The sequence below is a fragment of the Phocoena sinus genome, chromosome 19 (assembly GCF_008692025.1).
Source record: "Phocoena sinus isolate mPhoSin1 chromosome 19, mPhoSin1.pri, whole genome shotgun sequence".
NCBI classification, from domain to species: Eukaryota; Metazoa; Chordata; class Mammalia; order Artiodactyla; family Phocoenidae; genus Phocoena; species Phocoena sinus.
In genome coordinates this window covers 1,678,577-1,698,491 of record NC_045781.1, presented here as the reverse complement: position 1 = coordinate 1,698,491, position 19,915 = coordinate 1,678,577, and the positions used below count along the sequence as shown (strand labels likewise).

At 43.8% G+C, this 19,915-nt stretch overlaps 2 protein-coding genes across 3 annotated transcripts in view; both read left to right on the top strand.

Moving 5' to 3' along the window:
* The window catches only part of LOC116744202 (zinc finger protein 264-like), a 39,727-nt gene extending 25,948 nt beyond the window's left edge, over positions 1-13,779 (top strand). Inside the window, exons 5-6 of one of the 2 annotated variants that reach the window (XM_032613621.1) lie at positions 777-2,308; positions 11,887-13,779. In XM_032613621.1, coding sequence (XP_032469512.1) covers positions 777-2,308; positions 11,887-11,976 — 1,622 coding nt within the window. In that variant the 3' untranslated portion in view covers positions 11,977-13,779. Of the gene's footprint in view, positions 1-776; positions 8,758-11,886 lie in introns of those variants that run through there. The other variant, XM_032613622.1, reaches the window with a different exon arrangement.
* Positions 13,780-14,871: 1,092 nt separating this feature from the next.
* Positions 14,872-18,729, top strand: AURKC (aurora kinase C). Its single transcript, XM_032613623.1, has 7 exons — positions 14,872-15,669; positions 15,789-15,825; positions 16,067-16,258; positions 16,669-16,807; positions 17,226-17,374; positions 18,086-18,260; positions 18,427-18,729. The coding sequence occupies exons 1-7, from the start codon at positions 15,642-15,644 to the stop codon at positions 18,595-18,597; spliced, it is 891 nt and encodes a 296-aa protein (XP_032469514.1). The 5' UTR covers positions 14,872-15,641; the 3' UTR covers positions 18,598-18,729.
* Positions 18,730-19,915: the final 1,186 nt, after the last annotated feature.

Sequence of the window (19,915 nt, the reverse complement as noted above, 5' to 3'; positions counted from 1 at the left end):
CGTGGTTCAAAGCCCCAGCTTTCTAATTACATGTTTGGTCTTTCTGCTGTGCCCAGACCTTACCCAGACCTAATGTCATCTCTTTAGCATAAACTATCTAGGGGCCCATAGTGAGTCATCTGTTGTCGTAAAGTATCATGTACATCCCTAGGGACTCACCATGAACAACAAAGACATGCCTGTCTCTCTGGAGATACCCAGTTTACAGGTTACTTCCTTAGAGCTGGGGCAAGGACCATACTTCTCTTTGGAGATAGTTGAATTGGCATTATACACTTTCTGTCCTTTATCAGGGCTGCATTAGATGCCTTTTCCTAGTGGGTTTTTTTTTTGTGTTTTTTTTTTCAGCCGTGCCACTTGGCTTGCGGGATTGTAGTTCCCCCACCTGGGATTGAACCTGGGCCTGGCAGGCAGTGAAAGCACAGAGTCCTAACCACTGTACCATTATGGAATTTCCTTTTCCTCGTGTTCTTACAGCAACATGGGATGTCTTTGATTAAAGGAAACTGAAAGCCCACAGAGGCATTATTACTCTGTCCAGCCAAGCCTGTGAAATTGTGGCGTTATGTCCATTGCAGACTCTCTTACTGGGTCTGGCTTTCAAGGTGTCAGCAGTCTAATGACCAAGAAAGAAAGAAGTTACAATGTTGAGATTCAGAGGTAGCAAAACAGACACAGAGGCACTGTTTTCATCTTTATCTTTTTCACTGAAATGCCGATTTTGTTTCTTCCTTGTTGGTATTACTAATGGGCCTTGTTTATTGGGTTTCTTTCAGTTGACAAAGGAAAACCCAAGACCACAGAACCTACCACTTGTGAGCCAACCCTATTTGAGGGAGCCTCTATCCAGGAACTAATACAAGGAGGCCCAGGGGACTCCCAGTTCGGACAAGCCAAGGATCAGGATGGGCTGTTGGAAATGCAGGAAGGACACTTGGGACCAGGGATGGACCCCCAGAGGGAGAAGCTTCCTGAGAAAATGAGTCCTGAACATGGCAGCTTAGGGACAGCTGGTGGTGTGTGTTCAAGGATTGTAGAGGAGCTGGTCCCTGCAGGAGGTGCTGTCCATGACCATGACTTATGTGGATCTGGTAATGATCACATGATTCAGGAAGAGGAAAGTATCTTTAAATGCAGCGAATGTGGGAAAGTTTTTAACAAGAAACACCTTCTTGCTGGACATGAAAAGATTCACTCTGGTGTGAAGCCCTATGAATGCACAGAGTGTGGGAAAACCTTTATTAAGAGCACACACCTCCTCCAGCACCACATGATCCACACCGGGGAGAGGCCCTATGAGTGCACAGAGTGTGGGAAGGCCTTCAACCGCAGGTCCTACCTTACACAACACCAGCGGATTCACACTGGAGAGAAGCCTTACAAGTGCAATGAATGTGGAAAGGCCTTCACCCACCGCTCCAACTTTGTCTTGCATAAGAGGAGACACACCGGGGAAAAACCCTTTGTGTGCAAAGAATGTGGGCAAGTCTTCCGACATAGGCCAGGTTTCCTTCGACATCACATCATCCACAGTGGTGAGAATCCGTATGAGTGCTTTGAATGTGGCAAGGTTTTTAAACACAAGTCATACCTCGTGTGGCACCAGCAGACTCACACTGGGGAGAAGCCCTACAAGTGCAGTGAATGCGGTAAAGCCTTCTGTGAGAGCGCAGCCCTCATTCACCACTATGTCATCCACACTGGGGAGAAGCCCTTTGCATGCCTCGAGTGTGGGAAGGCCTTCAACCACAGATCATACCTCAAGAGGCACCAGCGGATTCACACTGGGGAGAAGCCTTTTGTGTGCACTGAATGTGGAAGGGCCTTCACCCACTGCTCCACTTTTATCTTGCATAAACGGGCCCACACTGGAGAGAAACCTTTTGAGTGCAAAGAATGTGGGAAAGCCTTTAGCACTAGGAAAGACCTCATTCGGCACTTCAGCATCCACACTGGGGAGAAGCCCTTTGAGTGCACGGAGTGTGGGAAGGCCTTCAACCGCAGGTCAGGCCTCACCAGGCACCAGCGGATTCACAGTGGAGAGAAGCCCTATGAATGCATGGAGTGTGGGAAGTCCTTTTGCTGGAGCACAAACCTCATTCGACATGCCATCATCCACACCGGAGAGAAGCCTTATAAGTGCAGTGAATGTGGAAAGGCCTTCAGTCGCAGCTCATCCCTCACTCAGCATCAAAGGATTCATACTGGGAGAAACCCTGTCAGTGTGACAGATGTAGGAAGAACCTTCACCAGTGGGCAAACCTCAGTCACCCTCCGAGAACTCCTGTTGGGGAAAGAATTTTTGAATGTAAACACCGAGGAAAATCTTTTGCAGGAGAAAACACCTACCAACATCTGATCGTACATACCAAAGAGAAACCCCACAAGTATCTTCTCTGTGAGAAAACCTGTCACGGATCATCAGTAGTTGTGTAAAGACGCATTGTAGAAATTGACCCAGCCTAGAGCCTTACTCTACATCTGAGAGTTCATCTGTGAGGGAGAGACCAGTGTTTATTGTGCACTAAGGAAAACTTTAGCTACGTTTTTCCCTTAGTTTACACTGTAGTGTTATCTCAGGAATTTTTATAAAACGAAGGTGGAAACTTAGATGAAAAAATGAAATGCAAACATAGTTTGAGACTTCTCTGTCAAGGTTATGGCACTTTGTCATGGATCCCTTAGTTTACTTGGGGTGAGGGGAATGTTATTTCACAGGCAAAGGGCCTTGACCCTTTATGTGTCTTATATATACATTCGTTGCTGTCCAGTATTGGGAGAGTTAGACACTTGAAGCCAGGTATTTAAGTAGATAAAGATACACATATGACACACGGGCACGTTTTATTGCACCAGTTAAGACTGTTTCAGGCTTTGGTTTTTTTAAAAAACAAACGGTTCTTTTGGTGGTTTTAAACACCAAACATTCAGACTTTTTATTGATTCAACCTGTTGTTTAATTTCTGTAACTATACGGTAAATCTTTTTATTGGGTAAAGTGAATACTTTTTTATTTAAATTAACTCTGCTTTCTAGTTCCTTGGACTTGCCATATAAATCTTAGGATGCAAAAAAGCCTTGCTCACGTGTTTATAGAAATTGATTTAAACCTGTAGAGCAGTTTGTTTAAAAGCAGCACCATGAACACAGTACATAGTATGGTGTTTCATGTATCTAAGTAATTCTTGATATTTCATTACCATTTTATAACATTGATCAATACAGGTTCTGTACATTCTTGTTAGGGTTTATGTCTAGGTTGTTGGGGTTTTTTTTTTTTTTGTGATTTGTAAATGGCTTTTTTTTTTTTTTTTTTTTTTTTTTTTTTTTTGCCTCGAGGCTTGTGGGATCTTAGTTCTCCCACCAGGGATAAAACCCAGGCCCCCTACAGTGAAAGCGAGGAGTCCTAACCACTGGACTGCCAGGGAATTCCCTATTGGCATTGTTTTAAACTTTCATTTCCACATGATCTTTAGTAGTATACAGAAAGATAATTGTTCTGGGGGGTGATATTTTAGTATCTTGCAGCCTTGGCTGAACTCAGTTATTTCTAGCCATTTCTTTGGATAGAATCCTTGGTATTTTCTGCATAGAAATGTCAACTGCAAATAGTTTTCTTTCTTCCTATTTGTATATGTATGATTTCTTTTTCTTATGCACTTAGCTAGGACTCTCAGTATGATGTTGAGTAAGAGTAGTAAGAGAGGACATCCTTGACTGGTTTCTGATATTAGGGGGAAAATGGTCAGTTTTTCATCAAGTACAATGTTAGTTGTAAGGTGGTTTTTTTTCCATAGAGTTTTCCTGTCAAGTCTAGAAAGTTTCCCTCTGTTAATTTGCTGAGATTTTTGCTGTCATGAATGAATGTTGGATTTTGTCAGATACTTTAGCTCCATCAGTTAATGTGATCATCTGGTTTTTCTTCTTTAGCCTATTGATATAGTGTATTACATTGAGTTTTGAATACTAAACCAGCCTTGCATCCTTGGAATAAACCCCACTTGGTTGTGGAGTATAAATTTTTTAATATATATTAAAGCATTCCATTTGATTATATTTTTTTGAGCAGGTTTTCCTATAATCTCTTGTTTGATGATATGTAGTTGTCATTCTTTGCTTGTTTTTAACTACTGTCATTGTCTGGTTTTGGTGTCAAGGTGATAGTGGCTTCCCAAGTTCTGTTTTTTAGGAAGACTATGTAATTGTTTTTAATTGTTGTTTTAATGTTTCATAATATCCTCCAGTGAACCAGTTGAGCCTGGAGATTTTCTGGATACTTTTTAGTTACATATTATTTGATAAGTATGGAACTATTCAGAGTGTCTGTTTTCATATTGGATAAATTGGATAGTTGGTCCTCTTCAAGGAAATGTTTCATTTCATCTAACTTTTCTTATTTGGAGACTTGTTGGGAGTATTCCCTTATTATCTTTTTAATGGTAACAGGGTCCGTACTTATATCGCATTTTATTCCTGATTTTGGAAATACGTCACCTCTCTTTTTAATCATTGTCAGTCTTAGACATTTACCAATTTTACTGATCATTTTGAAGAACCAGCACTTTATTGATTTTTCTCTATTGCCTTTCTGGGTGTTTTTTTTTGTTTGTTTTATTTTATTTTTTTTTATCGCACCACGCAGCATGTGGGATCTTAGTTCCCCGACCAGGGATCGAACCTATGCCCCCTGCATTGAGAGCACAGAGTCTTAACCACTGGCCCGCCAGGGAAGTCCCTTTACCTTTCTGTCCTTAATTTCACTGATTTCTGTTCAGATCTTTATGATAGCATATCTTCTACTTTGCTTTGGTTGTATTTTGCTCTTTTTATTTTTTGAGGGATGCTAAGATTATTGATTTGAAACTTTTTTTTTCTTTTCTAATGGATCATTAAGTATTATAAAGTTCCTTCAGCACTGTTCCAGCCTTATCCCAAAAGTTTTCATTACAATTTATTCAGTTCTAAATATCCCTTGATTCCCTTAGAGACTTCCTCTGACACCCATGTATTATTCAGAAGTATATTGTTTCATTTCCTACTGTTTGGAGCATTTTCTGGTATCTTTTGTTACTGATTTATTACTTGTTTCATGTTTGGTTTGTTTAAATTTGTTGAAGTTTGTTTTATGACCCAGGGTGTGGTATATCTTGTTCTGTAAGGCTTCTCGAAACGAATGTGTATTCTGCTGTTCCTGGGTGAAGTTTCTATAAATGTCTGCACAATCCTCTTGGTTGGGGTTATTGCTCAGATTGTTTACATCCTTGCTGACTTTCTGTGTAGTGTTTCTGTCCGTTGCAGAGAGATGGATGATGAAGTCCTGAAGTATAATTGAGAAATTGTCTATTCCTTACAAGTTCTGTAAGTTTCTGCTTCATGTATTCCAAAGTTCTGTTGTTTGGTGCATACACATACAGGATTGCTATGTCATCTTGGTGTATTGACCCTTTAATCATAATAAAAGGGTTCATTTTCTTGCCTTTGAAGCATACTTTATCTGATATTAGTATAGTCACTACTGCATTTTTATTTCTTCCTTTTATTTATTTTTTTTTGTGGTACGCGAGCCTCTCACTGTTGTGGCCTCTCCCGTTGCAGAGCACGGGCTCCGGACGGGCAGGCTCAGCAGCCATGGCTCACGGGCCCAGCCGCTCCGCGGCATGTGGGATCTTCCCGGACCAGGGCATGAACCTGTGTCCCCTGCATCGGCAGGCGGACTTTCAACCACTGTGCCACCAGGGAAGCCCACTACTGCATTTTTTTATTAATGTTTGTAGTTTATATTTTTCCATAATTTTATTTTTAACATTTACATCATTATATTTGAAGTAAGTTTCTTGTGACAGCATGTAGTTGGGGTCATACTTTTTTTTTTAATCCATTATGCCACTTTTAATTCGTAGGTTTAGATCATCTAAATTTAAAATAATTATATGTTAGAGCTTAACTGTAGCATTTTATTAATCTTTTTTTTGTGTGTGTTCCCTTTGTATTATTCCTCTTGTTTTCCAGTTTTTATTATTTGGGTTCCCCCACCCCATTTCCTGTGGTTATTTAATATTTTTTAGAATTCCATTTGATACGTCTGTAATGTTTTTGAGTATATATCTTAATTTTCTTTACGTATTGTATTATGTATACATAACTTATCACAGACTGTTACCAGCATTTTAGCACTTTGATGTATAGAAACCTTGATTCCATTAGGTTCACCTACATTCCCTATTCTTAATATAATTGTTGTATTTTCTCGTTGTATACTGAGAACTATATTGGATATTGTAATTTTTGCCTCAACTAAGTTTCCCCCCCCCCCCCCACAAAATTCATGAGAAGCATAGTCTGTTTACCTCTACTTTTACCATTCCATTGTTGTTTCTCCATTCTTGAAGTCCCAAGTCTTCTGTTAACATTTCCATTCTGTTCGGCAAATTTCCTGTGGCCTTTTTTCTAGGGTATGTCTGCTGTTAACAAATGTTTTTTCTTTCTTCATCTAAAACTGTCTTTATGTTCACTTCATTCCTGAAGGATATTTTTGTGCGACATAAGACTTGGGGTCCACAGTTCTTTTAGGACAAAAGAAAACATGTCTGTTTTTTCTTCTGTCCATCTCCTTTTGTCCAGCATGGTTTCAGATGAGAATCCTGCCTTTCAACTCATTGTTCCTCTATTTGAAAGGCATCCTTTCCGTCAGGTGCTTTCGAAGTGTTTTTTATTATAATATTCAGTTTATGATGTGTCCTGGCATAGCATTTTTAGGGTTTATCCTGTTTGGTGTTTTCTCAGCTTTTTGAATCATGTGGTGTATGCTCTTTGCCAAATTTGGGAGATTTTTAGTTTTTTTTCAAATATTTTTTCAACCCCACGCTTTTTCTCCTCTCAGGGACTCCAGTAACGTGAATGATAATTCTCACATTCTTGTTCCATAGGACCCTCAGGCTCCCATCTTTTTGTTTCCACCAGTCTGTTTTTCTCTGTTCCGCACATTGATTAACTTTCATTGATCTTACTGGTTTCTTTCTGTCTCATATATAATCTACTATTGAGCTCACCCAGTGAGTTTTCATTTTGGTTTTTGAATTTTCCAGTTGTTTGATTTCCATTTGGTTCTTTTATACTTCTTCTGTATTTTTGCCTAGCTTATAATGCCAAAGAAGGACTCTGAGAAAGCAGGCAAAACTGTATAGTCCAAGGTCATGGTTCTCTGGTGGTTTATCTTGATGTTGGGATAGAAATCCTAGATTAACTGGAGAAATGAAAAGCCTGGTATCCACAAGAATTTCTGAGAACAGATCTTACAACTGAGACCCGTAGATTGTTCAGAGTTGTGTTTAAGGTGCCTGGATTCTCCGTGAATCCTACTGTCTTCTGCCTTGTTGCCCAAGCCAGACACACTTTGCAGCCATTTTTTCATCATCACCCACATCCAGCCACTGTCCCATTCTGTTCTTTTTTTCCTAGTAGACACTCAGTATATGTGTGTTCTAGTGAATGGCTACATGCAGCAGGGAATTTATATTATAATGTTTGGCTCCCTCACAGTGTTTACACAAAGCTGTGTATATAGTTGGCACCGTATAGAACATATGTTGACCTTGAAGAAAATCCACACAAGCTTTTATGGCCAGATCATAGTCATAATGAATGATTGTTTTGGGTCATCAAAGACCACGCTCAGTTGCAGTAATTCGCTGATTCTCAGTACTCTGCGTATTTTTACAGTCAACAGCTGTGCTTTATTACACCAAAACGGTGCAAAGCAAACTCAGCCAAGGGAAAAGGCACAAGGACTGAAGTCCAGAGGAAACCAGGGACAATCTGCAGTGGTCCTGTCTCAGGGAAGTCACACAGGACGGGCCTAATTTAAGCTCCATCAAGGAGTTAACAGCAATAGATTGAAATGTCTACTGGGGACGCTAATTAGAGACCCAGTGCCCAGGGTTTCTTGGGGACACACTAGCACATACCAAATTCTAGACCTCTAGAAGGATAGATAGATCTTTGGCATTAAGCCACACAGTTAAACAAAAAACCTGGGCACACTGAGCCACTCGTCGTTTGTGGGAATGATGGGAAATCTCCCAAAATCTAAGGTCCCAAACCCCAGCCCTTGCAAAGGTGAACCTTGCAAGCTCGAGAGAATAGCAGTCTCAGGCCTGCTGTGTTACGTCTTCATAGTGACTTAAATGGTACTAAGATGCTGAATAATTCAGACTTCTGTAACAAACGTTAAGCAAATACAGTTTCCTACAACAAAAAGTGAATCATAACTCTGAGGTGAAATTGTTGTAAAAAAAAAAAAATCAGTAAGCCAAAGTAGAACTTAACAAGCTAGCCAGGATTTAGTTTAGTGATGACAAAGTACAGAGGCAGTCTGGTGACAAAGTTCCTTATCTCTTCCCAATATTAATATATGTATGTATATGTATGTGTATGTATGTACACCACTTGAGGCCATATATATGTATATAAATGTGTATAGACCTAATATATATTTCTGTGTGTGTATATATATACAGATACATGGCTTCAAGTGGTCTGACTTGCAAATACACCCACTGCTTGCTTACCCTTATCTATAAAGATGTAAATGCCACATCAGTGCTGTGTGTTCCTATAGCACGCAAGTCAACAATTTCTTGTCTCTTTGTTCCTGCTGTTGATGCTGTTTGCCTCTGTCTTCAACAAAGAGAAATAAGGAATATGTGCATCATTCAGTGCACCTGACAAGATTTAATTAAAGACTTCGTTTCAGGCTTAGTCGCCTTCATGATCTATGTGTGAGTTTCCCTTGGAGAGAGTGGGAGCCGGTGGCTCCAGCGGGGAGGGCCCTTGCTGGAGACATGGTGCTGGACCCCTACAGGAATCTGGTCTCTGGGAGTATGTGCCTCTCCCCTTTGTACTCACACTCTGGCCTGCAGATGACCTTTCCTGTCTCAGTTGTGGGATGGGGGTGTGGTGCGGCTCTGGAATGCTCAATGATGTCATCCTTGAGAGTTGAGGGTTAAAGATTTGTAATCTGTTCACAGGTAGGTTACACACCTCACAGTTAAAGGTCTAAATGGTAGATGGGCAACTTTGCCTCCCTCAGAGCAGTGTCAGTGCCATGGGCCCTGTGGTGTGACTTCCTGTTGGTACGTCCTGACCTGGTTCTTACCTGCTGGAAGACTTTTTAGAAAATTCCTGGCCACGCCTCCTTCCCTTTGTTTTGGATATGTGCTTTTATTCTGAAGTTCTAACATTTGGGACCTTGCTGATCCTGTAGAGACTGCTCCTCCTAGAGCTAGCTGATTCCTCCAGATAATTTTCCCCACTGGGTGTGCCTTTTAAATGCAAGCCAGCCATTCCAGAGCCCAGACCCCACTACTACTGCCTTTATCAAGTTCTCATGCTTCAAGACCCTTCCCTAGATCCCAGGAAACTAAGGACAGCCCCTGCACTCTGAACTGTGCTGAAATTATCCCAGCTAGCTAACCCTAAACCTACTTAGCCTGCTTGCTTCCCCTGGCCCACTGCTCCCAGTGAAAATGACAACACAGTCTTTGCCTACACTTCCGCCTCCATCCTTTTGCCTCTGACTCCACACTAGTGCGTCCCCATGTGACCCTGTAGAGCATGGCGTGACCTCATCTTACAGCACTGTATTTCTTCAACGGCAATCATCTGTTGGCCTCATATCAGGATACTAAATTCTACATTTTAAAACTGCCTGAAAGCGTTAATGAGAGGATAAATACTAGGAATATAACAGAGCAAATCAGGCATTTCCAGAAACCAGGGTGTCAGTGCACCCAGCCAGATGCAATTTTTAAATTGGAACGGTGTGGAGAGTCATGGACAGAGGAAAGAACAATGCCAAGGAGAGGCTGTCCAGGTGAGCAAATAGCAAGTATTTGACAGGCCAAGGTGTTAGTAAGATGCCACTTACCTCCACCCCCAGGTGTTTGTCTTTTAGAAAGATGGTTCCAGATTTCCTTCTCAAAGTCACACACTTCAGACAATGACCAAGTGTGACTAGCTGGGGGCCACAAATTCATTAATGACAACTTCAGATAGTCTCCTTGTATGATTCCAACTTTCTGAGACGTGAAGGAAGAAACGCCTTTCTGTGTGCTGTCTCCCGAGTCCTGCTACATCATTTGTTTTCTTGTTCACCTCCTGGTTAACAGGCATCCTCATCACTTTCCTCCCTTGTCCCTTATGGCATCTGTAGCCACGTGGTCTTTCAACCTTTCTGCTTATTATTGCTCATTCTAGTTCCATTTCATGCTCTTGATTTTAGGTATAAATCTTCATACACATTTGATGTGCTCTCCTCACTTTCTCTCTGCTTGAAACCTGGAATCACACTTAAGCAATCGTCAACATTTTCCCCATCGTAGTCTGCCCAATGTTTGCTGTGCCTGTGATCTCAGCTGCCTAAAGCCTCTTTCTCATCTGCATGTTCTTTTGTCCTTCACTCTCTGGTTTGTCCTCACACATGGCCTTGAGTGTCAGGCACCACTCTCTATCCCACATCTCACTTCTTTATTCCTCCCTCTCCCTTTAACTGAGGAGTCCCCTTGGACCTATTTTCCTTTCCTTGCGATTGCACTTCACCATTACCTCTTCTATTTTTCTCCACTTCCCAAGCCTCCCTACCTTGTGAACCTCCTTGGTACAGTCCCACCCTCTACACCACTCTGGGCAAGGTTGGTGGTGACTCCCATGTTTGTAAAATTTAAGCCCTTGGGGCTTCCCTGGTGGCGCGATGGTTGACAGTCCGCCTGCTCATGCAGGGGACACGGGTTCGTGCCCCGGTCCGGGAAGATCCCACATGCCGCGGAGCCTGCACGTCCGGAGCCTGTGCTCCGCAACAGGAGAGGCCACAACAGTGAGTCCCGCATACCGAAAAAAAGAAAAAAAATTTAAGCCCTTGTCTTTCTTGAGACTGAACTTGACCCCGTTGACCACTCCATTCTTGAAATACTCTTTTTCTTTGGTTCTGTAACATCACTCTCCTGGGTTTCTCTCTCCCTCTTTCTTTTTTTCTAACTTGCTAACATCCAATTCTAGTCACCCATTCAGTTTTGAAATTTCTAAATACTTTTCATAGGCCTTTTTCTCACTCTGTGGTCTCTCCCAAGGCTTCATCTGCACCCTTGGCTTCAGTTATCTTCTTTACTTTGAACAAATTGAAATTTATTTTCCCAGTCCTGACTTATTGGAGCTCTAGACCTGAACCCCTGATTTTCTTCTTACTGTCCCCACTTGGATGTTTCAAAGATGTCTCATTCTCCACTTGACTTTTTAAAGATTCCTAAAGTGGCTTCCACTTCTCCCTGATTCTGATCTACTTTTATGTTTTTTAAAGAATGAGATAAGGCCATGTCTTTATTTTTAAATCAAATATTAAGTTTTTTTAAATTTATTTTTGGCTGCGTTGGGTCTTTGTTGCTGCGCGTAGGCTTTCTCTAGTTGCAGTGAATGGGGGCTACTCTTCATTGCAGTGCACGGGCTTCTCATTGCGGTGGCTTCTCTTGCTGTGGAGCATGGGCTCTAGGCATGCGGGCTTCAGTAGTTGTGGCTCGTGGACTGTAGAGCGCAGGCTCAGTAGTTGTGGCACACGGGCTTAGTTGCTTGGTGGCCTGTGGGATCTTCCCGGACCAGGGCTCAAACCCGTGTCCCCTGCATTGGCAAGCGGATTCTTAACCACTGCGTCACCAGGGAAGCCCCTGATCCACTTTTAGTCTTGCCTCTACACTACATGGCACTGTTTGGTTACCAAGGATAGAAATCCCAGGGGACTTCCCTGGCGGGCCAGTAGTTAAGACTCCAGGTTTCCACTGCAGAGGGCACAGGTTTGATCCCTGGTTGAGGAACTAAGATTCCACATGCCACGCAGCACAGACAAAAAAAAAAAAAAAAATCCCTTACTCAGCCTGGTTACCTCTGTTTCCTCATCCCCCACATGCAAAGTTGCCAGTTTTGCCTCTTTAATGCCTCTCAAGTCTATCCTCTTCTCTGTAATCCACCACTTCCTTCCTAGACCATAATACCATCATTTATCACCTCTAATTCTGTTTAGTAATTAGGTCTTGTTTTACCCGTTTCCTCTTCAATCCATTCTCCACAGTGTAACCAGAGATGAAACTCAGATGATGCATCTCACTCCCTGCTACCTGCCCAACACACACACCGTTAAAGTGTTTCATGACTTCCCTTAACTCTTGGGATAAAAACCGAATCCTTAACATAGCCCGTCCATGGGGTCTTACCTGGTAAGGGATGTGCCTAATTTACTGCCTTTTCTCTTGCATGTGTCTGACTGCTCTTCTCTCTCCACTTCCTGTTTCCATTTCTTTTCATTTCCCCCCCTGCTGTAGGGCTCTTCCTTACCCACTTTGGCTAGTGAGTGAGTGCTTATCCTTCACATCTCACCTCAAATAACACTTCCCTAGGGAAGCCTTTACCAGAATATCCACCTAGGTCATAACTTTTCTTTTTCAGGGAAACTTTCATGGTTCTTTGCTGCCCAAGACCACCTTCAGGCTTGGTGGTTTGCTAGGAGGATTCACTAGACTCAGAAGAGCTGTGATACTCATGATGACAGTTTATTACAACAAAAAGACACAGACCAAGATCACCAAAGGGAGAAGGCACGTGTAATGAAGTCCGGGAGAAACCAAGCACCCCTTCCAGGTGATCCCTCCCTGTGCAGTTCACAGGAACTCAAATTTCAGCAAAGATGTGTGACAATATGTTCAGTTATCGCCAACAAAGGAAGGTCACCCAAGCTTCAGAGTCCACAGATTCCTTTACTGAGGCTCGCAGCACCTAAGTGACCTACCATGGATACTCAGGATCCGCAGAAGGCAAAGATGTAGTGCTGCCTCAGGCAATACAAAGTCCACCCTTCATCATGAGTCACATTGTTAGCATAAATTATCTGGTCATAATGATACAGTGGGGCCTACAGGCGTAAGCATAAAAATCGCTCTCACTAGTCAAGATATTCCAAGGACTCAGAAGTGGTCTTCCTGGAGCTGGTCAAGGGCAAGTCCTTATTTTTTTCTTTCTTTTTGCCACACTGCACGGCTTGTGGGATCTTATTTCCCCAGCCAGGGATTGAACCCAGGCCCTCAGCAATGAAAGTGCAGAGTCCTAACCACTGGACCACCAGGGAAGTCCCCCACAGGTACATTTTAGAACACGTTCAGGTGCATATTAGAACCTCGTTACTATGGCTGACAAAGTTCTACACAATTTGCCTCCCTTTATCTCTCCAACTTACCTCATACCACTCTAACCCCTGAAGATGCAGCTCTAAGCCACACTAGCCTTGCTTTTCGCAAACACCCCAATACACTCCGAACCCAGGAATGTCTTTCTCAAAGACCTAGGAATCCATCTCTTTGAAATGAAGACATCAAAGGAGATAGCATCCCTACATCCCAGCTTCTGTGGGAGGGTAGGAGCCTAACTTTGACAGGCACCTTGCTCCAAGTAGCAAAACTACCTCTGTCATAAGGAATTGAGAAGTTAGTTTTCCCTTCTAGAAAGCCAATGTAACAGCAGATAGTCACCCCAATTACCAGGTAAATTTAGGATGAACTATGTGTAACAAATGGTGCTGTCAATACTTGAGAACTAATTATTGTTTGAAAATGTATGTAATGGGTTGTGTCTGTTTGGCTATATGAAAGGGTGAGTTTTATTCTTTGCAATCTCTTAGCAACTGTGCTGTGCATCACATTCTGGTTTAATGCTTATACAATATTAAACTATTTTATTTCTCTACTATCTTTTCGGAGAGGTTTTTCTGAGTTGGAGGAGATTTTTTCCTTTTTAAATTTCCCCACCAATTCACACTATTACCTGTCTAAAAGAATTCAATTGCAAATGTTTTTGAAATTTCTGTGTATGCCAAACAAATAAATATGGGGGATGATTTTACTATTTGAGACCCAGAATGCAAACTGATTACTGGGTCCAACAAATACACTTGACCCTTGAACAAAAGGGGTTGAACTGCCTAGGTCCACTTAAGGCAGGTTTTTTTCAATAGTAAATGCTATAGCACTGCACCACTTGGGGTTGTTTGAACCCCTCCCTGGATGCAGACCCGCAGATATGGAGGAATCTCAAATACTGATAAGACAAGCTGGAACGTGGGACCATTTGCTGCAGTGCTTGCACCTGGAGAAACATCTCCTCCAGCAACAAAATACAAAGAAACTATAAGGGACTAAAAATAACTGCGTGCATGTGCAATTGGGGCAAATTATGAGCAACAAGATACAAAAAGACCAAAAATCCAACTGTCACTTCTAAGGAGCTGGGAACAGAAGCAGGGGTACCAGGAGCAAAAACAAGGTACTGGGAGCAAAAACGGTACTGTGCATGCCCCCTGCACACAGCACCACTAAGGAGGTGGGCAGATTACCTAAGCCACCCCTCCAGCCCCACCCCTGGGCTCACCTCGTTTAAGGGCCCAGCCTGCCCCGCTTCAGGGAGCGAGCCAGCGAACCTGCTACTTGTTTTCTCCCTCCTGCTGCAGGAGTCCCAATAAAGCCTTACCTGAATTTCTCCTCAGGCCTCATATCAATTTCTATTGATTAGGGAGTCCAAGAACCCTGGTGGTAACGCTGAGGGCCAACCATAAGTTATATGCTGAAGGTCAGCACCCTTAAATACCACCCCCGCCCCATCCCGCTTGTTCAAGGATCAGCTGTGCTGTAGTAAGTACATGAGACAGGAGGGCTGAATGCAGCTGTGGTCCGTGCCCCCACTTCAAGTGGCCCGGGCAGTCCTGGGCTGGGGGAGGCAGGTGTATTGGGGGAGGGCACACAAGCCACAGGATACTGGGGGACAGAGGCACAAATTTCGGGGAGCTCCACAGTGGTGACCCTCACATAAGCGAGTGACTGAGGAGGACCCTGGGGAGCGGCCTGAATAGGACACGCCCTTCAAGCTGGGGCCAGTTGGGCTGCACGTGGTTCTGGAGTTTGCCAACTGCATAACGTACCCCGGCAGCTTCCTACGGTTGGTTTATATTCAGTCACACCTGCGTCACGTCACTGAGTTCGTTAAAGCAATCACTCAGTCACGGATTTATATGTTTGCTCATTCATTCAGGCTTCTTGCATTACAGACTCTCCACACCCCCCCACCCTCTCTCCCCTTCCGGTTTCTGGCGCTCCCTCCTCTCGTGTCTTTCTGCCCTGGCTCCCGCTTTCCTGTCTCCGCGCCCTGCCCTCTCATTGGCCCAGCGCCTTAAGTCCCGCCCCCCAACCACGGGCGGGAGCTCTCATTCCTGTCTCTTCTATTGGGCACGCTGCCTAAGCCTCAGACATTTCAACCAGTGGGAGTCAACCAGGAACTATCCGCTCAGCCAATGGGGCCAGAGCACTTAGTATAAAGGGCCTGGCCCGCGTTGTCTAGGATCTTATCTAATTCAGTAGTGGGTCTGTTCGCAGGTGAGCCTCAGGGGAGCCCGCAGGCGGTGCCCGACCAGTGACTGCCCCGAGGCTGCGTGGGAGCAGGTCGGGACTGGAAGAGCCTCAGCCTGAGGGTTACCTCCTTCCTGGACACCCAGCTCCTCAGGGCTCAGGAAGGCGTCCTCCTCACCACCATCTTGTCTAGTGAGCCTCTCGAAAACTGTGATGAAGTCGGGCAGTGCGCAGCCCGCAGGTGAAAGGGATAAGTACCAGGACCAGAGAAAGAGGGTTTAGAAGAAAGGCCTGGTGTCAGTTGTTGGGGGTGGGTGTGCACAGAAGAAAGTATTGACGTCTCTTTTCTTTTTTCCGTAGCTGTAGCAGGTCAAACGATGCCCAGCATCCCAACCATGTGAGCGCTTTTGTTTTGTATCTGAAAAAGGAAGGGGAGTGGGACCGAGGGATGAAGAGCAAGCTCCACGTGTGAAGGTTGCCTCATGGGACTGACAGTTATTGACCAAACACCCTGACAGGGCCCTTGAGAAGGGAAAGGGGCCCAGGGAGGGTAAAGTGAAAGAGGAAGGCGAGCATGAAGTTTCCCTGACTCTCCACCCACCTCCGAAACGGAGGCTCTTTTCCTTCTCTCCTATCAGGCGGCGCCTTACAATTGATGATTTTGAAATCGGGCGTCCTCTCGGCAAGGGAAAATTTGGGAATGTGTACCTGGCTCGGCTCAAGGAAAGCCATTTCATTGTGGCCCTGAAAGTCCTCTTCAAGTCCCAGATAGAGAAGGAAGGACTGGAACACCAGCTGCGCAGAGAAATTGAAATCCAGGCACATCTACAGTAAGGACAGTCTCTGTATGAGATTCCTGTTACAGGTTCTTTTTTTCACTTGTTCCTGTTTCCTCTTCCATCTCCGACATCTGAACTCATCATTTCCCCCAATACTACCCCCAAATAGGCCCTTTGCTTTCACCTTGAAGATTTTTTTTTTTAACATCCTTATTGGAGTATAATTGCTTTACGAAGATTTTTTTTCTCTGCAGTTCATTCCAGTTACACCATGTAAAGCTCCCTGTGTCAGACATCAGAATCTTGATGCCTGTTTCATTTTCCCCTCACAAACTTCCAGATCATGCTGTTACTATTCTGGTCCCAGCACAATTTGCCCCTTGTGTGACCAGTCACTTGTAATAGCATCATGAATTGGGCCTCAGGGAGGAGTCTTGACACTTCCTCCTTCTGTTGCACAGACACCCCAATATCCTACGCCTGTACAACTACTTCCATGACGCACGCCGGATGTACCTGATTCTAGAATATGCTCCAAGGGGTGAGCTCTACAAGGAGCTGCAAAAGAGCCACACATTAGACGAACAGCGTACAGCTACGGTGAGGTGGGAGGCTGAGGGCTTGGGTTCATGAGTTTCCTATGGGCTGATGGGGGTCACTGCTTGTGGCGGTCATGAGTATCCAGATTGCTTTTTTCTTTATTTCTGAATTTCAATCTATAAATTTTATATAATGACTCATATCCTACAACTTCACATTTGGATACCCTAATTACCCCCAGAATATTAATAAATTGTGTGTGTAAGTTTGGATTCTTTGGTTGTAAGCAACAGAATCTAAGTGTGCTACCTTATGGAAAGAAACATGAAAGGCTCTACGGCAGTTCACTGAATAAATGAGTGGAACTGACTTAGAAATAGGAAGCAAGAGATTTTTGGGGGCTCCAGATGGGAAATCACAGCAATAATCATCCCATGGCCAGCTCCATTTCCAAACTGCTTTTTCTTTGCTCACACAGGTAATGGAGGAGTTGGCAGATGCTCTGACCTACTGCCATGAAAAGAAGGTGATTCATAGGGATATTAAGCCGGAGAACCTGCTGCTGGGGTTCAGGGGCGAGGTGAAGATCGCAGACTTTGGCTGGTCTGTGCACACCCCCTCTCTAAGGTAGGTCAGGTGGTGGCACCCTGGGTGCCAGTTAAGAATGATCCAGTTTGATTTATTTCACACGTAAGATCCAGATACAAGCCTAGGTTTGTATTTAAATACTACCTTTTTCAAATGCCTATATTTAATGTGTATTTGTAGACTGAAAGAATGTGGTTCAACCATTTAACAGAGATTAATCTCTGTTAACATACAACTTTACCAATAACTTTCCATGTAAATAAATTAAGAACCATTGCTCCATAATTCCAGAAATTTTACTGTATGAATAAACCATAATTAATTTACTTCGTCCCTCTTGGTGTACCATCAGTTTGTTCCAAATCTTCCTTGTGAAAATATCCTGGATTGTGAGCTAAATAATTGTATGAAGAATTCTAAAATATGGAGGGACTTCCCTGGTGATCCAGTGGTTAAGACTCTGTGCTTCCACTGCAGGGGGGCACGGGTTTGATCCCTGGTTGGGGAACTAAGATCCTTCATGACGTGCAGCACCTCCAAAAAAAAAAAAAGTTCTAAAATATGGAGTTGGTGGATCCCAGTACTTGCCTTCTTCAAACCTTGATCTGTATTGAAATTTGGTGTTTCCAAATTCCTGTGCCTGGGAGAGGGCTGCCAGGATTTCCTAGGGTCTCCTGTCTCATTGAAAGCTGGGGAAGGAGTTTCCCTTATACTGATCCTCTGCTTAGTGCTCCTTTCTCTGCCCTCTAGGAGAAGGACAATGTGTGGGACACTGGACTACTTGCCCCCAGAAATGATTGAGGGGAGAACATACAATGAGAAGGTGGATCTATGGTGCATTGGGGTGCTCTGCTATGAGCTGCTGGTGGGAAATCCGCCCTTTGAGAGCCCCTCCCATAATGAGACCTACAGACGCATCCTCCAGGTGGGAAGGCCACACTCTGGGCATTCATGTGGGAGCTAGTCAGTGGGGGCTGGTGGGCCTGCGTAGCCCAGGGCACACACAAAGATTGTCTGCTAAGATCCCGAACAGTGCCTTGAATGGACGAAGGAAATTAACCATATTTCCCTTTCTTCTGTGGCCTCATCAGGTAGATGTAAGGTTTCCCCCATCAATGCCTTTGGGGGCTCAGGACTTGATCTCCAAGCTTCTCAGATACCAGCCCTCGGAGCGGTTGCCCTTGGTCCAGATCTTGGAGCACCCGTGGGTCCGGGCCCACTCTCGGAGGGTGCTGCCCCCATCTGCTCAAATGGTTTCCTGAGCCCTGTGTACGCCTAATCCTTTGTGATTGCTCATGGAGCACCCCTGGCTCTGGTATCTACTCTGTCTTTTGTTTCTTCTCTTTTAAGATGCATCTTGCTAATTAATAAAAGCTGAATCATTTTGTACCAGGTCTTTATAGTTGCATGAGTTGGTGTGTGATTGAGTAGAATCTTTATTTTATTTATTTATTTATTTTTGGTCGCACCACACAGCATGCGGGATCTTAGTTCCCCGACCAGGGATTGAACCCACGCCCCCTGCAGTGGCAGCACAGAGTCTTACCAGGGAAGTCCCTAGAATCTTTATTTCTGTAGAAACTGTTTCCCACGAGAGCAGCCCAAAATGATGCCCTTCCTGGGCCGCAGGTTTTGTGACTTAACGACTCTTCTTGAAAACAAATTACTACTTTATGCAAATAACCACCCTAGTGGTGCATACATAACCTACCACCTATCCCAGTGGCTCCTAGACTCAACTCAACTTTCCCCATATTTTCAGGAGTATGTCATTTGTAAAACAGGACACTAATCAATCCAGAGGTCCATTCTCTTTATACTGACATCCAACATGGTGCCATCTTCAAGATAAAATGTTTCACTGCACATCAATGCCATCCAATTCTCAAATGAATTCACTAGCACTTACGCGGTGTTGTCATATTATTGCGTCAGGATAAATCATCCCTGATAATAAATGTATCTTCAACCTCTTCTGAAATCATGTGCTCTGCTTGCAGCAATTTTGGGAGTTTTCTTCCAACATTCCCCTATATCCTCCTGTTGCAGTTTTTTGTGGCAGCTGCTCCCTTCATTTACAATAAGCTTGACTGCACCAGAGTAAACATCCAGACTACTCAGCGAGGAGCTCAAACATGTTTTCTGATCATTTTGGGCATTTTTTCACCACTGTGTCTCCTGACTAAAAACACTCCATTTAGAGTTTACCCTGTTAATGTTACTTCCACCACCATATCCTATACATTCTCCTCAATGTGAAATGTCCAGCAGATGCAGGACCACATTCCTATATGACCAGAACCACTAAGTAAATACAAGCTATTCAGCCACTCCACTCTAAGATGAACAGCCCTACCATTGCAGATCCATCATTTAAATGCTCCAAGGGAATTCCCTGGCGGGCCAGTGGTTGAAACTCCGCGCTTTCACTGTGTGCAACCAAAAAAAAAAAAAAAAATGCTCCAAGACATTGGCTCATAGTTTTTTCACCTGCACCTTCAGTGCTCCTTGGTTCCCCAAAGTTGTGTCCCCTGTGAAGAGGCGGGTCTGTTTCAGGGCTCTGGGTCTCGTAAGTCTTTT